Source organism: Chamaea fasciata, unplaced genomic scaffold, assembly GCF_029207755.1.
Source record: "Chamaea fasciata isolate MVZ Bird 193981 ecotype frontalis unplaced genomic scaffold, bChaFas1.0.hap1 SCAF_1, whole genome shotgun sequence".
Lineage (NCBI taxonomy): Eukaryota > Metazoa > Chordata > Aves > Passeriformes > Sylviidae > Chamaea > Chamaea fasciata.
Genome location: NW_027094086.1, coordinates 124029082 through 124056083, shown reverse-complemented (window position 1 = coordinate 124056083; position 27002 = coordinate 124029082). Strand labels below are relative to the sequence as shown.

General features: G+C 40.0%; 2 protein-coding genes across 4 annotated transcripts in view; one reads left to right on the top strand and one right to left on the bottom strand.

Annotated features, from left to right (window-relative positions):
• Positions 1-212: 212 nt before the first annotated feature.
• Positions 213-23866, bottom strand: ANKMY2 (ankyrin repeat and MYND domain containing 2). Its single transcript, XM_066196357.1, has 10 exons — positions 23656-23866; positions 20552-20616; positions 13007-13145; positions 11110-11208; positions 8862-9022; positions 7529-7743; positions 6284-6419; positions 4446-4574; positions 3892-4033; positions 213-1720 (listed from the first exon to the last, which is right to left on the bottom strand). The coding sequence occupies exons 1-10, from the start codon at positions 23864-23866 to the stop codon at positions 1497-1499; spliced, it is 1521 nt and encodes a 506-aa protein (XP_066052454.1). The 3' UTR covers positions 213-1496.
• BZW2 (basic leucine zipper and W2 domains 2) overlaps positions 23719-27002 on the top strand; it is a 57657-nt gene continuing 54373 nt past the window's right edge. The window contains exon 1 of one of the 3 annotated variants that reach the window (XM_066196386.1): positions 23719-23739. The gene's annotated coding sequence lies outside the window, so the exon portion shown is untranslated. Of the gene's footprint in view, positions 23740-24091; positions 24198-24437; positions 24787-27002 lie in introns of those variants that run through there. The other 2 variants (XM_066196400.1, XM_066196377.1) reach the window with 2 other exon arrangements.

The following is a 27002-nucleotide window of genomic DNA, read 5'->3' as shown; positions in this document are numbered from 1 at the left end:
GGAAGGCAGCAGCACTTCTGCATTCCCAGACCTCAGAGTGGAGGGTGACTGCAACAGCATGACTACAGATCTGAGCTCCAGGCAGGAATCTCTTGCTTGCCAGTTGTCATGAAGTTAAACTTGTACACTCAAGCTACAGGATGCCCCTGCAATGTCACATGAGAACATCACCCTGTTACAGACGCGGGAAACAGAATTGCCACATAGCCTCCTTGTAAAAAATTTCCCTTTATTCTTCTCAATCTGCCAATCCTTGAAATTAAAACACAGGTACATTCCCTGCACAGGTGCACTTACGTATCCTCACTCTTACAGTTTTCAGAATATTGAACAAAAGCTTTCAACATATTAAATAGTAAAAAAATTAATAGCGTTTTCCCTCTGTTTTGAGGATGGTCCTTACTCCTCTAATTAGAAGAATAATGCTGCATTTAAAACACCAGTGATTCAGCTGACAATAAGACAGTCTCCAATTTGCCATCCTTATGCAGCAAGTGATATTTTCTGTTGTGGCATTCCCACTGATTTCATGAGATGCAGAAATAAATGTGAGTGAAAAACAAAGTTGAGGGAAGCTATTTTCTAGATCTGGTATTTAGCTGAAAGCTGAAGTGAAATCCCAGTTGTATCAGTGCACACATGAATTTCCTCATCTCATTCACTATGACCAGTTCAGCATGGAATATAATAAGCATTTTTCGTTTATGAAATAATTCATAAGCATCATTCCACTATGCTCTAAGGCATCTTTACCTGAAAAATTATTTAGAATGTGTTATACTTGTCAGTCAAAATATTTTGAGACGTTCTGCTCTTCCCTTCATTAGACTTTGGAATATTTCTAACCAAACCAATAGTGAAATACACATTTCACCATCAGCTTGAGACACCTGAAACAGCAGTTTCATTTACTACAATTGCCACAAAATAGACATTGTTGTGCTCTCACTAGTCAAAAATATTTACAGTAATGTCATGAAAAGTTGAGAGTTCAGGTGAGTATCTTCAGAAACTTAATTGCTACTGAATTCCTTCAGATGAAGCTTCATAAAGTGCTGAAAAAAAAGCAATTTAAAAGTTGGCCTTCCAGTGCTTTTAATGACAGGTCTATGTACTTGCAGAAAAAAATATTTAAATTATGATTAAAATATGTTTTAAGTTTGGAAAACATGAATAATCCAAATCAAATGCTGTTCATTTTTCACTAAGTGGTTAATGAACCACAGAAACTCAGTTTCATTAGGCTTATTGTTGGTATACATACAGATGGATCTAGGCCACTAATTTGTAGCAGATAATAAATATCTATCTTGACAATTTACAACAAAACCTGGAGTATTTATACACAAAGTAGCCAGTTTTCTATCTCTTGATGATCAGAGACATTCTGTCTTTTAAAGGGAGTCTTGTATAAGCCATGCTCCAAGAACTCAGACATGGTCAGCATAAAAAATTGTTTAGTACCCTTGAGAACTCAGTCCCTTCCTATCATCTTCTTACTCTTCAGAATCTTGAATTTTTTGAAGATCAATGTCATCTAAGGCAGTTTCACTTTCCAGTGGACTTTCAGGTTGCAGGGCTAGTGCCTCCATCTCTTTGGTTAATTCAGGTTCTTCTGTTTCATCAGCAGGATGATTTAGATCCACTTCTTTTGTAGGATCTGGACCAGGATCTGATGGTTGTTCACTCGTGGAACTACCCTCTACTGGCTGCATTTCATCTAAACAAAAGAGAAATCACACAATTAATAAACACTCAACTCCTCTGCAAGCAAACATTTTTATTGTTGAAGAACAATAACACTAAGATACTTTGCATCTATTACAGAAATGATTAATTTAGAAAATCTTCTTGAAAAACCCAAAACACTAAAGCTTTGCTTAAGCTGGTATAAGGTTGCTCTTGAACTAACCCTATACAAAGCTCTCATTAATCTATCTATCTTCCATTTTGCCAGACTTCCTTTTTTAATATAGAGAGGAGCAGCAGTAGGACACTACAGTTATTTTAACTTTAAACTCAAACATGCTTTATTGACACTATTCTTATCACCAGCTTTTCAAAGAATGGCTGCAAGCCAGTTAAACACCGAGTATAAGTGGGGTTTATTTTAAATCAAAAAGGCATGGACACAACTATATAAGGAAGCATTTCTGCATAGAACAGACTGAAGAAATTACGTGCTTAAAAACAATGAACTTGGGTTGAAATGAAAAATTTGTAATTTGACTGCATGGAACAGCATCAGTTAGTGCACCTTTACTCTTCAAGCAACGTTTTCTGAGAAAAAAAAGTTAAGTAACTTTTTTCCCCCTCATTCTCCTAAGTAGGGCTTGCATGCTAAGAATTCTGAAAAGGAGGGAAAAGCCTAAGTGGGAGCAGTAATTGAAGCTTGGTTTCTTGTTCTCTGTTGTGATTGACAGCCAGCCAAAACCAATCACAGCTAGCTAGCCACAACCCTGCCAAGGTCTTATGTGGCAGTGACCTGACAGCCTTCAGCACAGGCTGAAGTGTGGACTTCCTTGACACTCACCCCAGTACAGTGGAAATGCTTCAACTCTTGGGTTTGCATGTAGTTGTAGCTGTCACATTTGGTTTTTTAATTATTACTTTCCTGATGTACAGGATTTGTAGGGGGTATTGCTAAATTTGAGAAATAAAACTGCTGTTGATACGAAATGTTCTGATACAACACCACTCACAAGGTGACCTGAAGCTCAGATGACTTCGGTGTCTTGCTAACAGGGCACAATCTGATAAAGTCTGGCCGTGCTGGTCGTGTACCTGAATCAGTTAATGAAGATTAACATGTAGATAGTGGAATAAAAACATAACAAAAAATTCTAGCTTCCCATTTTTAGTCAGGGAGGGAGAAGAGCCATCCACCAAGATCCTGCCTCTCCCTCTGGAAAGAACAGCACCTGGCCACTGACTCCTTCAGTAAATATGAACCTGCAAGGGTGTGTGTTTGGCACCAGTGTGAGGCATCACTGCTCACAGCTCATTATGTTTTGTTGTACTGGTACACAGTATATCCAGGGAGTCCTAATATCCTTGCCTCCAACTTCCACAGTCATCCTGATCCCATGCAACAGCAGCTCTTGTAACAGGATCAACAGAAGCAACTGTTGAAAACTTCAATTATTACTGATTTATATATTGCTATTTTGAGTACAGCTGAAGCGAGTACAGCCATTGTAAGGCAACCATGAGTTGTGCAGTGCACTTCTACAATCCTTAAAACAAAAGTTGTTTTGTAAGGGAAAGTCAGTAAGTTGTAAAAGAGAAAAGGTGATTTCATCCCCTATTTTCCTATTATTTCACTTGGAGAAACATGGGAAGGGACAATACAGTGTTTATTCAGTTATTATGTTTTAATGACTTGTTTCTTGAAGGGAGAAAACCCCCATGGGCAGTTTGAAGACTCCTGCTTGCTTTCCTCACATTCAAAGCACACGACACAACTTGATACTGTGATTATGGAAAGAAGTATTATGGGAGGTTTAACATCTACATTAACCTTTGCAACTGGAAGGAGCAGGTTGCTTGCTAATTATTCAACTTGTCCTAACACCTCCAACAAAACGTAGAGCAGCATTAAAGTTCTGCATCAGCTTGATTAAAGAACTGGGTTTTGAAACAGTGCAGTATAAATCAGAATGCTTTCATTGTAGAAATCTGTGTAACTGTATCATTAAAAACCACATTTGGAAAGTATACAGCATTTGTAAATCCAAAGGCCAGAATCCCAACAAACTCAGCTTTGCTGTTATGTTTCATCAAAGATTTTTCTCCCAACCTCAGCTGTAACAGTTTTAAGACCTGTTAAATTGCTTTTTGTGATGCAGTTACCACAGCATTAGTTTCAGCAAGGGAACAACAGATCCTGACCTTTCTTTTGCTTCTTTTCTTGTTTCCTTTTCTCTTTGGCAGCTTCTAGTTCTTGTTTCTCATGAATTTCCTTCAGGATCTTGCAGACTTTTTTGTGGGTAAACCAGTGTATTTTCTGGCAGTTCTGGTCACAGTACATCACCTGAAAGTTACCAGTTATCAATTCATTTGCATGTACTAAAAGAACAGACAATTTCCTTGCATTTCTTAGTGCAGCAAGTTAAATGCCTATGTATAGCACTTAATGGTATTTTTTAAAGCAATCTGTAAGGTCATATGGAGTGATTCTAACCTATATAAGAATCTATAAAGAGCAGTTTTTTATTAACTGTAAACATACAGAAATTTTACTCTTTCTTCATTCTTAAGTGTACACACTTGGAAATCCAAGTATTCCTTCCTACTTGTAAATTTCAGGCATCTTTCCCAGAAGTAGATGGCTTGAATGTCTTCAGTGCAGGCATGCATGCCATTTCTCCTAAGTCTACAGAGTAAACAGGGAAGCATTCAAAATCCTCAGCATCTCAGTGGAACTATTTTTTTTTTATTCTTACCATTTTACATACTGAGCATCTTTTGTCTGCTCCCTTTCCCCCACAAGTTGTACAGAATTCAGCATCCACAAAACCCACTTGGCCAGTAATGGCTTGTGTAAGCACAGAAAAAGCTGTGGGATCAGAGCCCTGAAAGACAAGAGGTGGTAATGAGATTAAAACTCACCACTATTGCAGAGGGGGACACACAAGGGAAGACTAGAAATGATTAACCAAAGTGTTGGTCTCACTGAAACTGCTGCAGTAATAAAAACATAAAACCAAATCACAGAACTTCAACTAACATGCACAACTTCAGATTTATCTTTAAACTTTTGTATATGAAGTTAACTTAAGCCCTGAGCTTCTGTAGTATTTCCTCTCTAAGTTATTAATAAACTCCACGTTCTTTACATCTGTAGATCCTTTGCCAGCTCAGTCTCTGTGCTGGCACACAAAAAAATGTTTCATTTGTCATTTTTGTGCCCAATGCACATAGGTGCTATGGTCAGAACTTGAAATTTTCAATTATTTGCATATTACTATTCAGATGTCATTTGCAGCATCCTTCCCATGCAATGCAAGCAGTAAGGTTTAGGCAACCATACATTAAAACTACTCTTTTGGGCAATGATGTAAATATTTGAAGAAAAAATGCCAAGTTGTTCTGGCTGTAAGTAATTCCTTCAACTGTTACACTCCCATGGAATATGTACAGTCATAACTACTACGACAACACTCAAGATACCCAGACTCAACCCAAGTAATTGTGCAATGACAAAGGTCAAAGGTTTCCACATAAATAAAAATTATAGCATTTCCTCCTTTCCAGTTCTGCTAAATGAACAGAAATCAAATGGAGTAAATTGTCATTGCTATAAAGACAGAAAAGACTGCAGGCTCTCCTAAGAAAAAAGCAACAAGAAGGAAAATGTTTACTCTAAAGCAAGTCGTAATGCATGACAATGACTTATGTTTTCACACTGTGTTTATCTTCCTGGCTTAGACAAACAGTAGAGATTGCACTAAGCCTCAGGACATTTTAGCAGACCTGGAGCCACTTAAGATGGAGGCTATTTTTAATTGGCTCTGAATAATCCAAACACGTCACAAGATTGTTCCAATTCCCCAGTGTTTGTGCCTTCACCATCTCGCCCTCAGAGACCAGAGAGAACATGCTTAAAATCAACAGCCACTCGTGTAAAATTTATTTTGAAGCAATAAATAGTCCTAAAATAGAGTGTTAGGAAAGACATAAGAGGACAATTGAGGTTAGATTTTTAACTTGTAATTTTGATTTCCTAATTTAGATATAAATTTTGCTGCACATTGCATCATCTTGCCTCTCCCTCTCTGTGATAAAAGGAACCTCACAGAACATTTCTCCTTTTTCTACCATCATATATTACCAACTTCTTGTGTACAGTAGAACAAATGAAAGCATTATATCTAGGAAATTATTCAATCCTAAACTGAATTTAGACATTGTGAAAACAGAGTGCAAATTAAGCTTCATTTTTGTCTGAAACTACCATTTCAATAGGTGAACTGCCATTGAAAAACTGAATAGACATCCCAGAGGAGGAAAAGAAAGCTCAGAGACAAGAAAAAAATTGCATCAGTTTTCTTTAAAAGCTGAGGTGTTTAAGCATTCTATATGGGCACATGAAAAAAACACTGGTGGAAGTATTTTAGAGCACTTTCCTGCAATATGTAAAATCCAGCTCTAGAGAGTTTAGGGACATCAAAACCCTTTGCTTAACATAATATATTGCAGAGGATGAGGACAGAAAGATGTCTCAATCTGGATTTACTATGCAAGTTACTGAAAAAGGATTTTCTTGACAGGAAACACTTACTATTTCAACAGGAGCAATACTTCTCACAAGCTGCTGAAGCAATGTAGCTTCACAGTAAGGAAACTTCCGGATACTTTCTCGAATGAGCTTCTCTTGATACACAGGAAAACCATCTTTATCTCTCCCTTTCAAGAGGCTAAATTTTTAAAAATGCATGTGAAATAAGAAATCACACAGTGAATATTCAAGAATATACAGCATGCTCTACTTTGTCCCCTTTCAGATTTTAGAGAAGAATTCATAATAATTTGGCAACTTCGTATGTTAAGTTCATATGTTAAAACGCAAATGAAAGTGTTTTTATTCTAATGCACAATCATTATGAAACATACAGTATATAAAGGTATGCCCTGAAACCAGGACATACTAATTCAGCCACAGAGAAAAATAATCATCTATAGGTAAACTATCTACATCTGACTAAAATATCAAAATGCTTTGTGCTGTTTAAAAATGACCATTGTAATAATAAACACTGATAAATGAACAATACCTTAAAACACAAATTCCACTTTATTATGTTTAATAACATGTTGTAGTCCTTACACCTCTTTGGCTACTATATTTTTATATAGATCACTGATGAACTATTTGATTTCATTATGTGAAAGCTGACTTTGTAATTTATTTTCAGTAAAAATCCACACAGGTGTATGGGGAATGTGATCGTTCTTAAAGCCAGGTCACTCACTTTGACATGTAAGATCAGGCAGCTGGTTTGCAACTCAGTACATTTTGAAGATATGTCTAAGTGATTTAAGAGTGTAAGTCTCATCCAGAATCTGTGGGATTTGCAGTTCTCACTTGCTTAAGTGTTTTTCAAAAAGAATCTCAACCTGTATGACTGCTGGAGAGCAAAACATCACAAGAAATGTTCCCAGGTGAACCATACTGGACACAGAGAAATTCTTTTTTCAAGCCTATCACTCCTCTTTTTTTCCATCACACATTGCTATCTGCTGCTTCCTGGTGTGTATGTAAATGCCAAGTTCTAACCAGTTCCAGCAGAGCTGAAATTCTAAGAATGTTTCCTTTGTACCCAGTAAAGGACAGTGTCACTTCAGACACAGAAAAAAAAGGGATACAGTGCCACCCTGAAATAAATGCAGCTGGGATTATTTAACAAGTTATTTGTCACAACCTTTATCCAAGCCAATCCCATCCATTTTTTCAGTTGTCTCTTTCCTGGTATCTGTAATGCCAGGGCATACATATGCTTTCAGACGCCTCTGTAGAAATGCTCACCTTTTGATAAACCCATCTAGTTTATCCTCTCGCTCTTTTAAAAATGTAATACATTTCTGGAAGATGCAACTAATGTAGTGCATTTTCATAGCAAGAACTTCATTCATGTCCTTCTGCTTCATGCATTTCTCACAAATGAGATCCAGAACCCTGTAACATTTCTGCAGTGCCTCTACTTCGGCCAACAGAGGGTTCTCTTTCACCAGCAACACAATCTAGGAGAAAGAGTGAAGAAAATGTAATCCAGTCAAGACCTGTGCATTGGCATTAAAGCTTATATAGCTCACTGTAGCTAAATTTCACTGGAGTTTCTAATATTCTTTTACTTCCTTCTTATGTAGTTTTCCCTTTCTTTTTCCAGTCATTATTTAGCATTATTGTTCAGGATACTGTAATGCACAGGTCCCATAGAAAAAAACATTTGAAACTAAGACTGGTATTAAAAATAGCAAAATTGTTTGGGTTTTTTTTAGAATAAGAACCTGAAAAATCAAAACTACTTCTAAAGCAAGTTACAGAAAATACCATACACTATCCTAAAATCTCCTTCCTTTTGAACACTAAAATAAACTGTACTTGTATGATTTAAGAAGTTTCACAGAACACATCAACTTCACATAATCGTGGAGTACTTCCTGTAGCCTAGTAAAGCACTGAATAAAATGTTCTAAGAGGAAACTATGCTCTACTCTCTCAATTAGCTGCCACTGCACTACTGTCTCTGTGTACTGCAGATACCTGGCTGGAAACTGTTAACAAATTTTGGGCTTTGATTGGCAAGCCCAAGGAATTTGTATTTGAATTTAGGTTTATTCATTTCTCTGAACTACACTGGAGGAGCAAACCATAAAAGACATTATTGTCAGCAATATCCTGGGAAGTAAAATAAACATTCTCTTGCACATACTTTCAGAAACAGCAGCAGTGGTAGATGTTACTGTGGCGAAGCAGTGATGAAGGTAGGAAGATACATGCTGAGAAAAGCATTGAGAGAACAATGAGATTTTGTTAAGATAGGAAATTGTTCTATGTTTCCACTTCAAGTGGGGCTGAGAAATACCGCCAAAAAAGACAGCTATTTATGGTTACTGACAGAAGAAATAAGAATCTCTCCACTTAAAGGTGTTAGTTCCAGATTCTGGTGTATACAAACAGTGAAATAGTTTTTTAATCACATCTAAATGTTGAGCCTGATTCTTCCGCATTTTCAGAAGTAGCGGAATTACCAGATAATGCTTTTGATCTTAGCTGAACTTGCAGAAGGGCCAAATGATTTCTGACACAGAAACAGCTCCTACACCAACAAACACCTACAATTTACATATTACTCCACCTTAACAGGATGCATGTTGGTAGTAGTAATAATTTTATGCAGAGGCCCAGCTAATTTTACTGGCAGTTTTGGTTCTTTGTCTAAGCCTTGTGGTTTAGTATAGTAGTCCAGCCTTTCACGTGGAAAGAAGTTGTTGATGACAGTCACACAGTCATGTTGACCTAAAGGCACATAAGAAAAAAAATCACCAGTGAAATAATAACAACAAAACAAAACAAACAAACAAAAACCAAAAAAACACCTACAAACCTAAATCTAATATAAGCAATACAAGTGAGAATTACCCACATGAAAAGGAGCTTTGCATGATACATTTTGCACTGCTAAGAGACAACTTTTGTCATTCTCTAGTGTGTAGATTTCATTTTCAGTACGTGTTATTAACTTACTGACTCCCATGAGTCGGTAATGCCCAGGGAATGCCCTCATGCAAATTCATTTTGAATATCCTGTCCCCTTCCTGCATCCTCTTTCCATGGTAAGCCACAACTAAGAGAATAGTTATTTCTCCCCCAAATTGTACTGTACTAGCAGTCTCATACTGGTGTTACAATTTTTCAAGGTAAGATTTTTTCCACTGTATTTTTAAAATTATTGACATTTGCGTAGAGAATCGTAAGTTCTCAGACCTGAAGCAGACATTACAGTATTAACCTAAGGTGGAAGAAGTTATTAGAACAGATCGTGCTTTAAGTTTACAAAAAATAAAAGGACTGTAATGAAAGTAATAAGATGAGAAAAGTTACACTCTCTTCTTGTTTTCTACATCTGACAATACAACGGATTACTTGACTAGAGGGAAAGTAAAATTTATCTTTTCTGGCTCAAGACTGCATTCTTTAAATTGATTGATTCATCTTGGCACTAATCCTATAATCAGTAGAAGACAGAGCCAACCAAATTCCAGCATTTATAATCCTCCACTGTTTTAGAAGCGACAGCTCTGAGCTAATAGAGCACAGTGTAAGACAAATGACAGGGGAAGAAGTATCCTCACTTCCCACACACAGGCAGATGAATTAGTGTTGATTGGACAAAGAATAAAAAAGGAACAGGAATAGATTCCAATGTGCAGACTTTTACAGACCAGTCTACCTCAGTATGCCTGAAAATATTTATGCTACCTTGGTGATGTGATGAGATTTTAAACAAGAATTCTCAAAAATTATGTTGGAGATAATGTTGTTCCCTATTCACTCCATACAGCATCACATTGGAAAAGACTCTCCAAACCCAAGGAATAATTAACAGGAGTAGACTTCTCTGATATGAAGTGAACAGTTAAGGTTTTGCTGCTCAAATCTCAAGTAAGCAATGTCAACCTTTTCTTCTTTAAAATGGCAGAATGAGATAAAATAGAAACTGAAACTTAGCACTGAATCACTATTCAAGGAAGTAAATCTAAATGGCAAAGTAGGCTTGAATTCAGAACACCAAAAGGACTTGAAAGAGAATTCTCAGGCATTTAAACACCATGAGAGGGTTGTGTTTGAAAGAAGATACAGGTCCTTGTTTTTGGGAAGCAGCAGCAGTGCCATTGTAAGTGACTCCACATAACCTCATAATATTTTATCAATTCTCCTTGCTATAGAAGAAGTGGAACATTAAACCAGGACCCTACTATTGTCAAGGAGGGTAAAAAATATAAAACAGGCTTATAAAAAGAAATTTTAAAAAGACCAAAAAAACCACAACAGCAAAAAAGCCTGTTGCATGATTTGCCAGGGATAATTCCATATGCTGGAATGACAAATCTTTATCTTATTCTAGTGAAGTTCAGGTCAGTAAGTAGTGACTACCTTAGAAGAGGTTCCAAGACTTCTCCCTTTCCCAGAAGCTGGGGAGAAGGGCAGGGGGTGGCTCACTGCAGCACACAGCTGCAAAGCTCAGCTGAGTTCCCGACTCCTGGCTTGTCCTTTACCACAAGGGAAGCTCCAATTAGCACTTGGTGCTGCACTTCAGACCCGTCCAATGTAACCAGCTTCCTCTATTTCCAAAGTGGTGACATTGCAAAAACTAACATACTTGAACCGTAGCACCTGTTTTCACAGTAAGATCATCTGTGTTTTCAGGAAATCAAACATGAGAATAGAACACAAATTGACTCTTACATAATGAGATGTGGAAAACAAAGACCAACAATGTGTCAGTTCAGAACTAGTCATTAACGTTCCTCCAACAAGAAGCATCAGAATCTAACACCTTACTTCTTTAGAAGTTTAGGAAATGATAATAATTTTCATCTTACCCACAAAAGCAGCCATCTGAGCTGCTGTCCTTCCCACAGAGTTGACAACATCAGTTTCTGCTCCAGCCTCTAACATCATCCAGGTGATTTCTTTATTTCCTGAATTTGCAGGAAAGATATGGGGAATGAGCAAGGACAAATCAGAACTTGTAATTCTCTATGCTTCAGAAAAATATGTACTGAATTTCTTAAAGACCAGGAACAACACTGAGGAAAATGAATATTCTTAATGTCATGATTTTAAGCATGGATTAAGAGAAATGCATGTGCTTATTTAGAGTTCCAGCAGGCGTAACTCTGCTCACTGCAATGCACATTCAGCTTCCCATGGAGCTTATGGGAGTCATACTCATGTAGCTACACTAGATCTTGGTCCCTCTGGAAAGCAGTACAGAGTACCATTCTACTAATCTAGTTTAACAGTTCCACTACATTTGCTATTCTAAGAAGAAAAAACACATTCAGGGCTATGATGTAGCAGGAACACAGTGAACAGAACAGATTGTTCCTTTCTCCACAGTGCAAACTGGGTGTTCAGACTGGGCTAAATACCAAGTAAAATGGAGCTAAAATTTGATGGGAAGATTAGATGACTTAATTGGTGCCCTTCAGAGACTAAAAAAGGACATTTGTCACCACTCCTGCTCGTTCTGCTTTCAATGGTATTCTCTTCCTTTATCAGTTTTTGTGCAGATGCTAAGTACAGAAAAGTGAATACAAAAAGGGGATGGTGGATGAAAATTATGTTTAAAAACAAAGTCACTGCGTCAGTAGTGCTCATGTACCTTTTGTGCTCACAGATAACAGACCCTAAAGTCAACATTCAGAAGCTTTCACACCCAGAATGACAGGCTAAAAGCTCAGCTGTGAAGAAAATGGTAAAAATCCAGCATTTTCCATAAAGCTGCAGCCATTTAACAGCCTCTAAGAGTTTGTTCCCATCTATCTGCTGCAGCTGTGATATTGCTCAATACTACAGAACACTGGCATTTCCCAAATCTCTTTAGTGAAGTTGCAGCTGAAAAACAATCTGATGATCTAGTTAAGGTTCACATACATACACAGAAGCCTTTTTGTTTTTAATATACTTACGATGAAAGAAGGCAGTTTAAACTCTACCTGCTAAGGAACCTGACTCTCCTAGAATCTCATTTTTGGGAAGACATAAATGGCCTAGTAAAGAAGATACTTAAAATAACCTAATATTCCCAAATCGAATCTTTTCCCCAGAAGGAACAATATTTTAATGTAGTGTCTTTTTCCCACTCAGGGAAATTACTGTTCCTGCCATTAGGGAAAAAGAACAGCAAGAGGAAAGCTGCAAACCACCATTTGAGACAGGAGAAGATATATACAGCTATATGCACTCTCATGAAAAAAAAAAAATGTAAGAGGAAAGTGAAAATTATTGTGGGAAAATACATTTTTAAAACTTACTAAACACATTTTTAAAAGTCCACATGACAGTTGTAAAAATAATGCAGAGAAAAGACAAAATTTGTAAAGTACTGGATTGAGAAGTCTCAAATACTACCAAAAGCTATTGATGCAGCATCATTTTCAGTGTAACACAGTCTAAGTAAACAGAATTTATCCCACTGCACAAGAAAACCATCACAGGAAAGTGAATGTTGAGATCTCTAACAAACAGGACAAGTAGACTGTATGCCTCAAAAGGCTGAACAAAATCAATTTTAGTATGAGCCCAAACAGAAGCTCTCCTGTTGCACTACCCACAGGATTCTACCGGTCATGACACAGTTGCATGGTTCACAAAAATAACCGCAAACCTGAATAATAAAAGCATGTCAACACTTACTTTTAAATTATTAACTTATGGCAAATTTTACCCTTTGATATCATAAAAATCAGTGATCTGAGTTTAGTAAGAAGTTACCTGAAAGTCCAGCAAACATCAAAGCAGTGTATCCATGCTCATGTTCATTGCAGTTTACATCAGCTCCATGTCTCAACAGCAATCTGCACATGTCCACCTTCCCTTTGTAAGCTGCATGCATCAGAGGGGTCATGCCATGCTGGCAAAAGAAAGGAGAAGCAAGTAGCATCCAAAAAAAAAAAAAAAGTTACATCTCTTGATCTTCATACTACTGAACATTTTTCCTTGGCTATGTATATGTTCAATATAACTACCAAAGCCTCTCTCCCACTTCTCCACCCTTTTGGCATTGTGTCCATGATCAGCCAGAGCTCTGAAAGCCTCATGAAGACACACAGCTCTTGTCAGGCTTTAACAAACCTGGCTGGTTTGATCAACTGCCCCAGGACAAAAAGGATTTCCTTCAGCATGGGAGGACTGAGGTGTGATTATAAATCCAAAGCTGGGCAAACCCCAGAGGAAATTTTCAGAACTAGGGTGAACAGTTAGTGCAGGCTCTGTCCCTCTTCAAGGGCAGGGAGAAGCTGCTGTTTGAGAAAATTGCACAACACTCCATTTTCAGAATATAGAAAGTATGCTTTTTCCAATATGCTGTTTATTTTCACTTAACATCAGGTCAGGATTCACGTTATCAGCCAAGACACTTTAATTGCCCAAGAACACCCTTCAACACTGCATGCTGAGGAGAGAGCTTTAGTTTGTCCCTGAAAAAAATCAAGATGGCATTCTGTTCCTTTCTTTGCCAGACAAGGCTGTGTGCTTGAGTACCTTCATGTGCACCATTATTGCAGCTCTGTAAATGCCTGGTGAGGTGACACTCTGAAATAATATAATTGTTAGTTTAAGCCTTAATGTATTTCTTGTTTCAATTTATGACTGAGTGAAATCCAAGTAAGTTTAATTTACCAGCATAATTTTCAAAAAGTTTCTAAAGGTGAGGGAAATTGGAAAAGTTAAAAGTATAATAATTTAAGGTATTAGTTTCATGACTTTCCATCCTAACTAAAAATAATAAAAACTGCTTATTTGATGCCTTGTATTTTAGTAACCCACATATTTTGGTAAACTGTAATATAAACTGCCATTGAAGAAACAAAATACCTGAAGATATCACTTTATGAATACAAAACACACTGCTTTTGCTAGATTTCATTTGGGGTGTCACAAATGTTGAATAAAGACTTTCTGTCCTACTATATAAAGTACATTTTATTATATTACATATCATAATGTTACATCAGAAGCAATTTTCCAGGCCAATCCCAGTCTGGAGTCACAGTAGGGATTTGTCTCCTTTAGCAGCACAGAAAGGTACTGCAGTAAGGGAATATAAACACAGCACGGTTTTTGATGGGAGAATGAAATTTTAGAAAATGACTTTTAAGTTTGGTTTTATCTTGAAAGCCAGTTGTTTCAATTAAGATCTGAAGATTATATGACAAAGTAAAGAATTGGGTTTGTTTTATCATCTCCTCTCAGAAAACTGTTTTTAAAATCCTTTGATTAAATTTTGGAAGTGTCAGGTTGTGGTGTGGATCAAAAAAACATATCAGGCAGAAAATATGTGGACAGTTGCTATAGAATTGGATTTAAAGTCACATTTATATCAGTTTTTCACATTCACAGTAAACAAAAGGGGGTCAGGCTAAACCTGAGTTTATCTGGAAATGCTTGGTATCCTGTATTATGTCCCTACACTGAAACTGGCCTGACAGCAAATACTTTTCTCAGCCTGAATGTCAGACAGGTCCAGCAACAGTCTGTTTTCTCACAGATGACATTTGGATTGTCAATACAACGTCCTTGAAAGACAAAACTTGCAGATGGTTTATTAAGCATACAGATGAAACAAAGTTTTGTTCCACTACAAAACTTCAGATGAAGAATCGTTTTTTTGTTTTAGCTGTTACCATGCAACACTCTTCTGACCAAAAAAAATCGAGATTTTTTAAAATCTTATTCCCCAGGACAAAAATGAATCCTTCCAGTTGGGTTTTTTTTTTTTGTATGTGTTTTTTGGGTTTTTTTTGTTTGTTTGTTTATTTTGTTTTGGTTTTTTTGCAGGTTTGTCACAAGGAAACATCTCTTCACTTCTGCAGGGTTGTAACTATTCCCTGTATGTCTCACTATACAAGAGGAATAGTTTGCAGCACCTCTAAAAACTACCTGGCATTTCTCTTGACTGGGTTTCTCCAGCTCACCAACCAACAAGGCCATTACAGACCATCCTTCCCAGCTCCTCATGTTGAAAATAACCCAAAAGCAGACTGAGGAATGGGATTCCAAAAATTGCTGCCATGGTGGGGAAGTCAATTGATTAAAAAAACCTAAACAATGAACTATGGGGTCAGTGGAGAGGCAGGCAGATGAGGACCAGAACCGGGGAGGGGTTGGACTCTACCACCAGACACAGAGGAAGAAGAAAGCAGGTCAATCTCTCTTCAGCATCCAGCTGAGATGTGCTTGAACAGGATGACTAAGAACAAATTTATGAAGATAATAAACTGGAAAAGCAAACTTCTGCTTCCTAGGAACTACAAAGGAAGCTTCCAACAAAACTCCTGCTCAACCTTCATCAACCAGAGGAGCAGGGAAACACAGGAGAGCTAGGGAACAAGTGGGCCAAACAAACAAACAAACAAACAACACATAAACTATCTCCCACTCCAGTGACATGTCCATATTTGGCACAAAACCTCTCAATTTTGTGAACATTTAAACACTCAAGCTGACTGTGTAGGAGAACAGACATCACATGTGAATTGTTCTGTGGATAACACAATGACAATTCACCACTGAAATAGCCACAGAAACCTGGGTTACTCGAGTGAAAAGCACAATCCAAGCGCTCCCAACATTCCCACGCTCACTTCACACTTCTTCCCAACCATGGAACCGTGTCAAGGTGTGGCAAACAGGCTGGATCACACTGGAGCAGTCCCTCAGCAGGTACTGGGGTACACTAAGACACTGCACATATGAGTACCAGCTATTTAGAGCGGGAAAAGTAAAAAAAGAAAGGGAAAGGGCCGTCAAAACCCTAGCTGAAAAGCTGCTGCAGACACCTGTATGGCAGCAATACTAAAGCATTCACCTCTCTCTTTCCCAGCTCATTTTCCAAGGAGGAGCCCAGCTACATGTTAACCTATGAAAGAGTGTCTTATTTTATACTTTAGATTCAGGCAACAGTTCAATGCAGAAAATTATCAACAAAACACATAACTCCAGGTTTGGCTTTTCCTTGAGACAGTATTAGGGACATTATTAAAAGTGATGTAAAAAAAGTAAGTGCCACAAGGCAGAAATACATGTTGATGCATATCTTCAAAATCAGCTCTCTGGTAATGAATGCTGCTAGTCTAGAAATACAACTTGACTCTTCATTGGATGAAAGCCTTTAGAAATTTCACCCTTCAAGCTTTTGAATAAGATTGCCCTTACACATCTTAAATTTCCTAAAAGCAGGATTTGGAAGGAGGTCAACAGTTACATGCACAAATAATTTTAGCTGTAGCTAAGTATGGACTAATTAGAATATGAAACAGTGTTCAGTAAGTGTCAATCACAACTACAGTTCTCCTTTATAGTCATCCTGCTCAGCTGTTGGTTTCACATATGTAACACATTAGATTCCTCTGATGATCTTTCAGTTCATCTGCAGTGCTGAAAAGTTAAAGCCTACATCAATCAGCAACCTGAATTGAAACCAGATAATTCTTACTGGCAGTGGAATTTTCTTTGGTTTGTGTATTTTGAAGGACTGTGTAAAAAACATCAAAAGACAAAATGCTTCCTCCTCAGCCAAGGCTAAGGACCTGGGCATTTTCTGCTAGCACTGGATATTCACACTAGGATAGCTGGACAGATTACCTGAAGAACCCTCCACTGAACATACTCAGTATGAGTGAAGCTACACACATCTCAGCCATGGAAAAGCAGACTGCTGCTGTGATTCCCAGGAAGTGTTCAGTTCTGTAGCATAGAGAAGGGCACTGTTCCTAAATGCTGCGTTACTGAACTGAACAGCTGAATTACCAAACTAGAGGAAAAATGTAATGCCACTAATGCCAGATGATAGTTCTGGATGTAAGAAGATTATGAACAACCTTACAGTTATTTTAAATAGAGAAGAATTATGTACTTTTCAGGTCAAGTCTGTTGGCTTGATCTGCAGAAAATAGGGGATATAGTACTACCGTGCTCCTTTGCAACCTTAGCTACTAACAAAAGAAACCTCCACAGTTGGAAAGCCCATATGCTTCCTTGAGCCTGACTTTCTATAACAATCTGAAATATTTTAGCCACATGCTGAGAATGAGTTCAAGTCAGCAGAGTGCAGACAAAAAGTCACAATATTTACAAGCTCTGCGTTCTCAGGGGAAAGAAAAGTCCTGAACACTTTCTCCCATACTAAATTTCCAAATTAGCAACCACTCCATTTAAAATGGGACAAAAAATTACTAAGCAGTGTGCATTTAAATTAAATATATTTCTGTTTATTTTACATCCATTTCTACAGCCCACCTATCTGTTCTAATGTTTGAGGACACCTGAACTTCAATGTCCCTGAAGTTTTAAAGCTGCCAAACTGTTAAAGACCAGTTTTGCAGAAAAGCCATTGAACTTATTTGTTTTCAAAATGACAGTGATCAAGCCTAAATATCCTTCCTTTCTTCATCTACCTAAATCCACTAAGACATGACAAAACAATTTATTTGGTCAGAAAGGGTGTCGAGAAAAAACAGGACTGGATCTACTGGATATCTCCAACCTTCTGGAAGATGGGCACCTGTAAAACTCATTCGAGTGAAGGGATCTTACTCTGTGCTGACACTCCCAGCAGAGCTTGGCAGACAGCAGGAGGTGAAGGGTGTGAAGGAGTCTTGGAACAAGGGCAGGAAAAGCAAGCAGACTTACAGTATTTTTTTTATTTTAAATACATGCACCAGCAGCAGAAAGGATGCTGAAATACTGCATCCAGCTCGTATGTATGTTTTTAAAGTAAGAAGCCAAAACAACTGGAAAGGGTTTGAAAAAGAGCCACAATTATAGATCACTTGCTGCAGAAACATAACTTTAGGCAATATACTTAAAAGGCCACTGCATCTGGAAGATGTTAAAATGTGACTTGGTCCTTGTCTAAAGATACATAGAGAAAAGACAGCTGATTGTTAGTAGTTTTTAATCTACAGAAAGGTGGATCCAAGCAGTTAGAATATATGGTCAAACCAAAAAATAAAGGAACAGATTATGTGTGATTTTCTTTTTTAAAAGTACGAAGTGCACTATATAACAGCCTGCTTGTGGTTGCTGTGAGCTCTCCAGCCTGAAATTATTAAATTGTGATTGCATGCTTGCTGTACCACAGCTAAAAGACAGAATTACATTAAACCTCTGCACATTCTGTGGATTCTCTCAAGTAAAGAAGTCTTTAAGAATGGAAATGAGTTCCTAACTGAACTGAGCTCCCACTTCAATACCTAAGCATTCCATCTCCAGGGCTTCCTTACTTCTTAACATTAATAAAATAAGTAACAGTAGTAATACAAATGTGAATTTCAGGATAAGCAACTAAGGCAACAGAGAAAAAAAATAGGACCTGATACACTGAGAGCAGTCTCCAGTTGTGGCAACAATGAATGAAGCTGATGATGAAACTGATGTTTAACCGGGATTTATATATAGATATTAGAACAACACATTGGAGGGAAAAGAGGGTATAAAAGAAAAACTGTAAAGATGACAAGGCTGATGAATTTAAGAAACCTAAACAAACCTGAACCTTCTCCTGTTTAATATGCATGATTACACACACTTCTTGGGGACAAAAAGGAGTCTGCAAGAAAGTCCATTGCATGAACTTTTAAAGTTTGATGAGTCTTATGTGTATTTAGTCAGATGTGAGCCTTAGGCAAATACTGTTAATACTCCTTCTCCAACAACAATAGCCTGAGGCATAACTCAGACATGGTTTCTTTGAATAAGCCACATCCTCTCAACACTAATCCTGGGTGCTGCACTAATCCTGCAGCACGACTTCAGCAACTCTTCAGGAAAACCTTCTGATGTCCATACAACAAAGCACACTTGCAAGCATACTTATATTGTGTCTTGGGTTCCTAAAGTTCACTGTGAAGTTCAGTTTGACTAGTTTTACAGAAATTTGTTGAAATTCATACAATAGAAATTCAAGCTTAGTATTTAACTTAAGAACAATCAGAAAATAGATCTGCTGGCAGAAAAAAAAAAAAAAAGCTAACAATATTTCATAAAGATATCTGGTAGGAGAAGTGACAATTTTTCTCCATTTATCATTCATGAGATCACATCTACAATATACCCTGTCCCATTTTGAGCCTTCCAGTGCAATAAAGACATGGATAAACTGCAAAAAAATCAGTGGAGTATCACCACTACATGGTAGGAACCTGAGCACCTGTGCAGTGAAGAGAAGCTGCAGGAGCTGGGCTTGCTCAGCCTGCAGAAGAAATGGCTTTGGTGGGACTCAACAGCAGCCTGCCAGGGCTGACAGGGAGATCAGTGACAAGACAAACTCTTCACTTATGGTGGCAGGAGGGCAAGAGACACTGAGCCTGAGCTGAGGGTCAGACAAAAGTGAAACACTTTTTCACCAATATCACAGGAAGAGAGTAGAACAAGTTGCCCAGAAATATTGTGCAGTCTCCATCCTTAGAGATTTACAAGGCCAGACAGGTCAAAACTCAGAGCAGTCTCTCATCTGACCCTGGAGCTGAAGCTGCTTTAAGCCAGAGGTTGAACTAGACACATTCCCAGAATTTCCCAGTGATTCCTATGAAATTATAAAGCTGTGAAAAAAACACTAATTAACATTTAAATTGATAAATTACACATGGATGATGGGGAATTAGTTTTGCTTGCATGTTACATTTCATATTAATGTGGCATGCTTTAGAAAAACATTGTAAAAAGAAAAAGAAGAGGAAACATGAACATCACAGAAGGTTCCTTTTCCCACAAACTTATTCCCATCTTCAGGAAGCACTTCAGGATTTAATCTTCTACATATTTACCACACCCACCTGTTCAAAAGGCTGTGGTTCCATTTCTGATTGAGCTACTCACCCTCCAAGTGTGTTTATGGCTCGGCAAGAACAGGGCTGTGGGCAATGAGACCCAAGCAGGGGGTGGGGACAGAGCTGAGTCTGCCACAGGGGGACTAAGCAGAGGGACAACTGCTTGTGAAGGGGACAAGAAGTCAGGGAGCACTCCCACGTGTTCTGCTGCAGTGTTTATCTTACCTTACAGACAAAGCTCATGCTGGAACTTGAGATAAAATACAGTGCAGTACTTTAAGTAACATTAACCTTTAAACTTTCTTAAAAAACCAGTAAGAACTCTTCAAAGGTTTATTATCCAGCTGCAGGCTAGAAATATCTTGAGAGTAACTCTGATTTTCAGGGCAATAGCTGCTGTTAGAGAAATGTTATTTAACAACACAAAGGCCTTCAGAGCCAGCATTTTCCTTATTAAACTCAGCATAATGCTTGCACAGTTTTGCAGTACCTCATCCAAGCAATTGACACGGACATTCTTGCTTCCCAGCAGCCTTCCAGCCTCCTCAGTGTTTCCTTTGATTAAAAATAAAAACACACAGAGAGAAAAAGAGGTGAGGAATAGAATAAACTGAGAATCTGGAGGAAAATGGTAGTTTCCATTTCTCATTAGAATCAAAATCTTTGTATGTTAACTGCTTGGGATGCAGATTAACCACCAATAAATTAATTGCACTTAGTGAAGAAGCTTAGGAATGAACAGTATTATGTTTGAGAAGCTAAAACCCAAGAACTCACAACATCAAAGAGCAGTTGGAAAGCATGTACTACAAGTAAACATCCATTTCTTGTGATGTAACTGACCTATACAAACAAGAACTGGACACTCACATGTCTCATCATCAACAGCACAGGAACAGCTCTGAAGGAGTATAATGATACTGAGAATTTTAACACCTTTTGTACTTTCATCTCTTTTGGAGCATCTTTTGCCTAAAAGAGCTGTCTACATTCTTAAAAAAGGAAATTGCCTCACTTCAAAGACATTTTGGTTTGAATGAAACATGTTTTATCATTTTACTCACGTCATTTTTCCTGTTCCATTTGAAATTTACAATGTATCGCATTCACAGAAGTGGAATGAATTTGCTTTTGGTAAGAGAGAATAGAGATAGAAAAGACAAGGACCCAGATAGCTTGATTGTTGACATTTCTAAAAGTTGCCAAATGCATAAGCAGACTGAAGTCTGGAAAAAAAAATGTGCCAGGAAAAACAGGCTGCACCTGTTTTTCAATTCTACTGTCCTACTATTTTTCAATCCCTTACCAAAATCCTTTTGGCTAAGCCACAGGTCAGAGAACCTGATTTAAAGCCCACTGGAGGACTATTCAGATATTGCAAATGCAGCTTCTACAGGCACAAAACAAATAGAAATGAAAGAACATTCCAAGAGTCTGAGTTTGGAGGATATTTATGGCAAATTAACAGAAACTTCTAATTGCTGATTCAATCATAAGCAAAGCTCTTTCAGCAGTGATGTGCTTAATAAAAATAAGCATTGCATCCCTTATTTTAATGTTTTTCGTGTTTATCTTCACTCTTTCAGAAGGAGGTGGTCATCCAGCAATTTTTCAGCCAAACAGCTCCTGTAGCTTCAGTTTTGACTGAAAACCCCACTAAAATACTACAAATAATATCTTTTCATAAGGCTTTTTGGTGTAGTTTAACTACACCACAGGAGCTTTTACCATTTTTCAAAGAATATCCCAGCCAAAGAACAAACATCAGTAAGAGAAAGTCTTCAAGGGGTGATCTTCAAGTAAATTTCAATACAAGCAAAGCAAAGGTGCATTTACAAGTTCAGAGTTCTGTACTACAAAACACTGAAGGATTTTCAAACAAGACATTAAACTGAGGGAAGCCAGACTTCTAGAACTGGCCAGAGCTAAAAGTTGGAGCCAGGCTCCTCACAGTGGTGGCATGGTACAAAGCCAAGGGGTAACAGGCAGAAGCTGAAATAAAAGGAAGCTTCAGACTGGATACAAGGAAAACCATTTTCACTGTGAACCCAGTAAGGCAAAGAGGTTGCCCAGAGACACTGTGCAGCCTTCCTCCTCAGAAGCTTTCAAGACCTGATGAGATAAAGCCCTGAGCAGGAGGCCTAGAGACCTCCTGAGGCCTCTTCCAACCTGAATAATCCCATGACCCCAATCAGAAGCATCAGGTAAGTTAGACAGAGGTGTCTGAAAGACCAAGGTCTGAAACTCTTATTAAAGTGAGTTAATCAAACTGGTTCTGGTCCACCATAAATTTGCTGCTGATTGTCCTACGCTTGTGTCTCTGACACAGAGGAACATTTTAACACAGCTGAGAGTGAAGGACCAAAACTGCAGTAAAACTTTCATGAGTTCAAATTGCCTGGAAACTACATATAGAAATGCATAGAGCAGAAAGTGGTTTCAGTTTGGCTCCAACCAACGAATGTTGCCCATGATTTTCAAAGTAACAGTTGGAGGGTAACTACTTAGTTGGGGTTATGAAGTTCACATTGCTGGTCCAAGAAACCCAAATGACAGAAGCCTCCCCTGGCAACCAGCAAGTGTGCCAGACAGTGCAATGAAACTGCAACACTCACATGAAATGCAAAAACACAGAATGGGCCAGGTTAGAACGGACCACAGTAGTCTGGTTATCTGGTCCAACCTCCCTGCTCTCAAGCAGGCTCATCCTAGAGCACATGGCCCAGAATTGCATCCAGACAGTTCTTGAGTATCTCTAGTGATGGAGACTCCACAACTTCTCTGGTTAATCTGTTCCAGTGCACAGTAAAGAAGTTCTTCCTCTTATTCAGGTGGAATTTTAAGTGCACCAGTTTCTGCCCAGGGCCTCGTGTCCTGTTGCTCGGCACCACCGGGAAGAGCCTAGCTCCATCCTCTTGACACCCTTCCTTCAGATGGACATTGATCCCCTCTCCTCTCTCTGAGAGGACAGTATAAGGGACAGTAAAACAGAACACAGTACGGGATAAAAGGTACACAAGACCCCAAGCAAGCTCAAGTTCTGGCAATGTAATATAACATGTCTGCAAAGAGGCCCTGGTCTGGCAACAGCACATGAGGAAAACCTTAGAGCACGCTAGAAGATTCGATTACCAAGAAAACGTCTTTTCTTTTTTTTGGCAGTGGCCGTTAACAGCAATAATTAGTAAAATGCCAACAGACATTGCCAATAAGATGCAAGCTTTCCTTGGCAGAGTTAGACCCGCCCCGTTGAGCCTCCTCAGCCCGAGTTCACCGCAACGCGCCCCCACTGCACTCCCTGGGTGACGCGGGCCTGCCCGAGAGGGACGTAAGCCATGGGAACAGGCACTCTCTCTCCCCGGCAGGGAGAAGGCTGACGGCCCGAAGGCGGGGCGGGAAGGCAGGCGGCCTTCAGCGCCGTGGCCTGAGGAGCGCGGCCGGCGGCGAGGGGAGCCCGCGGCAAGCGGCCGCTAACGGCGCCACACCCGCCGCCGCCAACGTGCGGGGACACGAAATCCCTCCCGGGGCACGGCCAGCGCGGCCCGTGGGAGCTGCGGCCCGGGGCCGCCAGCGGCGAGGGCCGGGAGGGCTCACCTGTGGCGATCACTGCCAGCAAGTCCTTCTCCTCCGCGCTCAGATCGCCTTTCCTGGGGGGAGCCATCGCGGTCCCCGCGCACGGTAAGGCGGGATCAGCCCGGGACGGCGCCCGCAGCTCCTCCGCCCGCGGCACCGCCCCCGCCCCGCTCCTCACGGAGCCTTCCGCCCGCAGCCCCGCCCTGCCGGGGCCGGCTGCGGGGCGAACCATTCCTGTCCAGGGATGGGGGAGACTGCGTGCCAGCCTCTCGCCTTCCGCCAGCCTCCCACCCGCCGCTACCGGAGAGAAGGGGCCTGTCCGCTTTTGTCCGTGATTTTCAAGTTGAGAAATGCGTTCCGCTTTTCTTTGGCCTCCTCTTTTTGGCTTCTCCGTGACTCCTTCGTTCCTTCTCCCCCCGGGGAGGTGCCGGGAGTGGTGCGGGCGGGCGGAGGCGCCCGTGTGTCAATGTGTCCGTCCTTCACTCCTCCATTGTCTCCCGCCGTCGCCGCTGCCGTCGCGCTCGCTCGCCCTCCCCGCCCCGGACCGCGCAACCACCCGACAGGTGCGGCCGGGACGGGGAGAGCGCCGGGCGGGAGCTGTGCCGGAGCCCCGCCGGAGCCTCGCGGCCGCGCTGCCCAGGCGACCGCGGCTGCCGTGGGGCAGCTCCGGCCGGGCGGGCGGGCGCGGCGGCCATGGCGGGGCAGGGCGGGCGGCGGCGTCACAGCCCCGGTGTCGGTGCTGGACCGCGGGTTCGGAAGTGCCGCCGTGCGCGGGTTCGCGGGGCACCGGTGGCTCCGGGTCCGCTGCGGGAGGGCGGCGGTGCGGGATCTTGTGCACGCCGGCCCTTCGTTCCGTGCTCGTGCTTTCCTGCCTTTTTATGGCATCGGTTGGTTGGGTGGCTGGGCTTTTCGTTGCTTTATTTTTTTTCCAGGCAGGAAGAGCGTTTTGTTTGGCTAAAGCGGCCGAACGGAGCCGTGGCTGTGTCGCGGCATCGTGTCTCCAGAAGGAAGTGGGCGCTGATGGATCGGGAGGGGAAGGAACGCACTCGGGGTGTTCGGAGCCTTTTGTTGGCGCCTTTCTAAAATTAAACTGTTGGTGGAAAAATAATCTTTGTTACAGATCCAACTTTCCACTATTCCAGTGGAAGCTCGGTAAGCACAGGGACGGTCATGCAGATTCCCTCTAAGGGACAGAGACTGAAGTTTAACACCCTTGATTTTTGCCTGTGTTTGTACCAGAGAAAAGAGCAGGACCCTGGTACTTGGTGCTGACTTTTACCCTGCTTTGCCTTACTCTCTGGTTTTTGTGTCTTTCTTTTTAAGGAACCCATTTTTTTCACGTAACTGATTTTTGAAGGCAGGGCTTTATCAGCAACCCGAATTTTTCCTTTCCTTAATACTTGCAGGTTATCTAATGTTTACTTACATATTGAAATTTCTCTTTCTAATACTAATCTTGTTCTTTATTTTGATACTTGTTGATGACTGTGTTGACTGACTTTCAGAAATGATGAAGTCTCTCACAGGAGAGAATCCTCTCTGAATATAGTGTATCTTCGTAACTATTTGGGGGAAAAAAAGTGATACGATTTTGTTTTAACTAAACAGCCAAATTGTGTACGTTTCCATGATTTTTAAAAATCATGGAAATACAGGAGTGTACCACCATCTAGTTTTACTTGCATCAGCAAGTGTAAATAAAAGAGATTGGTTTGGACTTCAGATTATAACATATTCCCTTGACTTTTTTTTTTGTGGGGAGCCAAAAATGACTTGAAGGAAATGTCGTTGAGGCACAAGTGCTTTTGATATTCTGATCCGGAGAACGATCCCGATGTAGTGTTAACAGAAGTATGTCACTGGCTCAACCATGAAGGCTCAAATTAGGATTTAAGTGGTCTTTTGTTGGTTCACTGCAGGGTGTGAATTTCACCTGCTGTGAACAAATTTTGTGATACCACAGTGCCCTGATAATCCCTGTGGCACTATTAAATAACAAGAGCCTGCAAAGTTCCTTTTGCATTCAAAAAAATCCACCCTAAACTTGTTGGGCATTCAGCACACTAACGTATGCATATTACATTCCTTTTCTTTAATATGAGAATGTCATTTTTGTCATCCCACCGCTGTTCACAGAGTGAACAGGCACACACAGTTTTTCCTTGGCAGCCTCACTGGATCTCACTTGGTGACTAAGGCTACAGGAGTGCTCCATCTGCAAGGGTAATAAAGTACTTTCAGTGCTAGTTAAAACATGTTTCTCACTCTCACCTGGCTTCTGTATGACCTTTAATCCTGTAATATGCAGACATTTCACAATCTTCAGTTTATCCTTGTGAGATCGTGATGAAGTGGCATTGCCTCCATTTTATGAACATCATTTGAAGCATGGAGGCAACAAATGGGTTTTTTTCAAGGCAATGTAGGGAGTCTGTGTCAGAGCAGGGAACTGGAACATGAAAATGTAGGTTCTGTGTCTTTGTGTCTTGCCCCTTAATGCATTTTCTTTTATCTGCTGCATCTGTTTGTTTCACATATTTAAGATGTGTGTATTACTGCTTGGTAATTAATAATTTATATTTTGGGTATTACAGAGGGAGAAGGAAATGTTAACCTCACTGTGATTCAGTATATTTTTTAGATTTTAAATAATATGTTTACATATTAAAAATTCCCTGTTTCCTCATCAGGTGATACATCTGGTACTTGTGATTTGTGAAGCAGGAAACCAGTGGTGACAGTTTTCCCCAGTGGTTTGCTGGTTTTACTTCATGGAGGTGTGCTCATGGGGATTTGTGATAGCTATTGTTAGCAGTGTATAGATGATCCTAAGTGCCCCTGTGCAGTTGTCAGGAGTAAGATTCATGCAAGAAGATAGCAAGAATTTCTTTAATTAAGTAACATTCATTTTGGGAGAGTGTACAGAGCAGTAACCTTTTTCTGGGCATGAACTCTGCAGAGGTGAAAGATCCCATAACCTCTTTCAGTGCCTGGGCCTGGCAGACTCAGAAACCTGTCTGACTCACTACATTTTGTCTGGGGGAAAATAAAATAATGGGTCAAACCAGTACACATAGTTCTGTGACATATTTCCTAACTCCCATCTCACTGGTTCAGCTGAGGGATTTCCTCAGCAAGAAGTGGTGTCGTTGTGTTTACCTTTATAGTTGCCAGCCTAAGTATGCTGGTAGGCTTTTTAAATTCAGGTATTTTGTGTGTGTGCAGCACCCCATGATTATGACTTTCATGACTGCTTGAAAGAGGACATTTCTTTCCTGTTTTTGAACCTGTTGTTTCATGGTTTTGTTGAATCCCCAGCCCCCAGTTCCTGTTTTGGGAGCCGATGAGGAATTGTTTCCTGTTCAGCA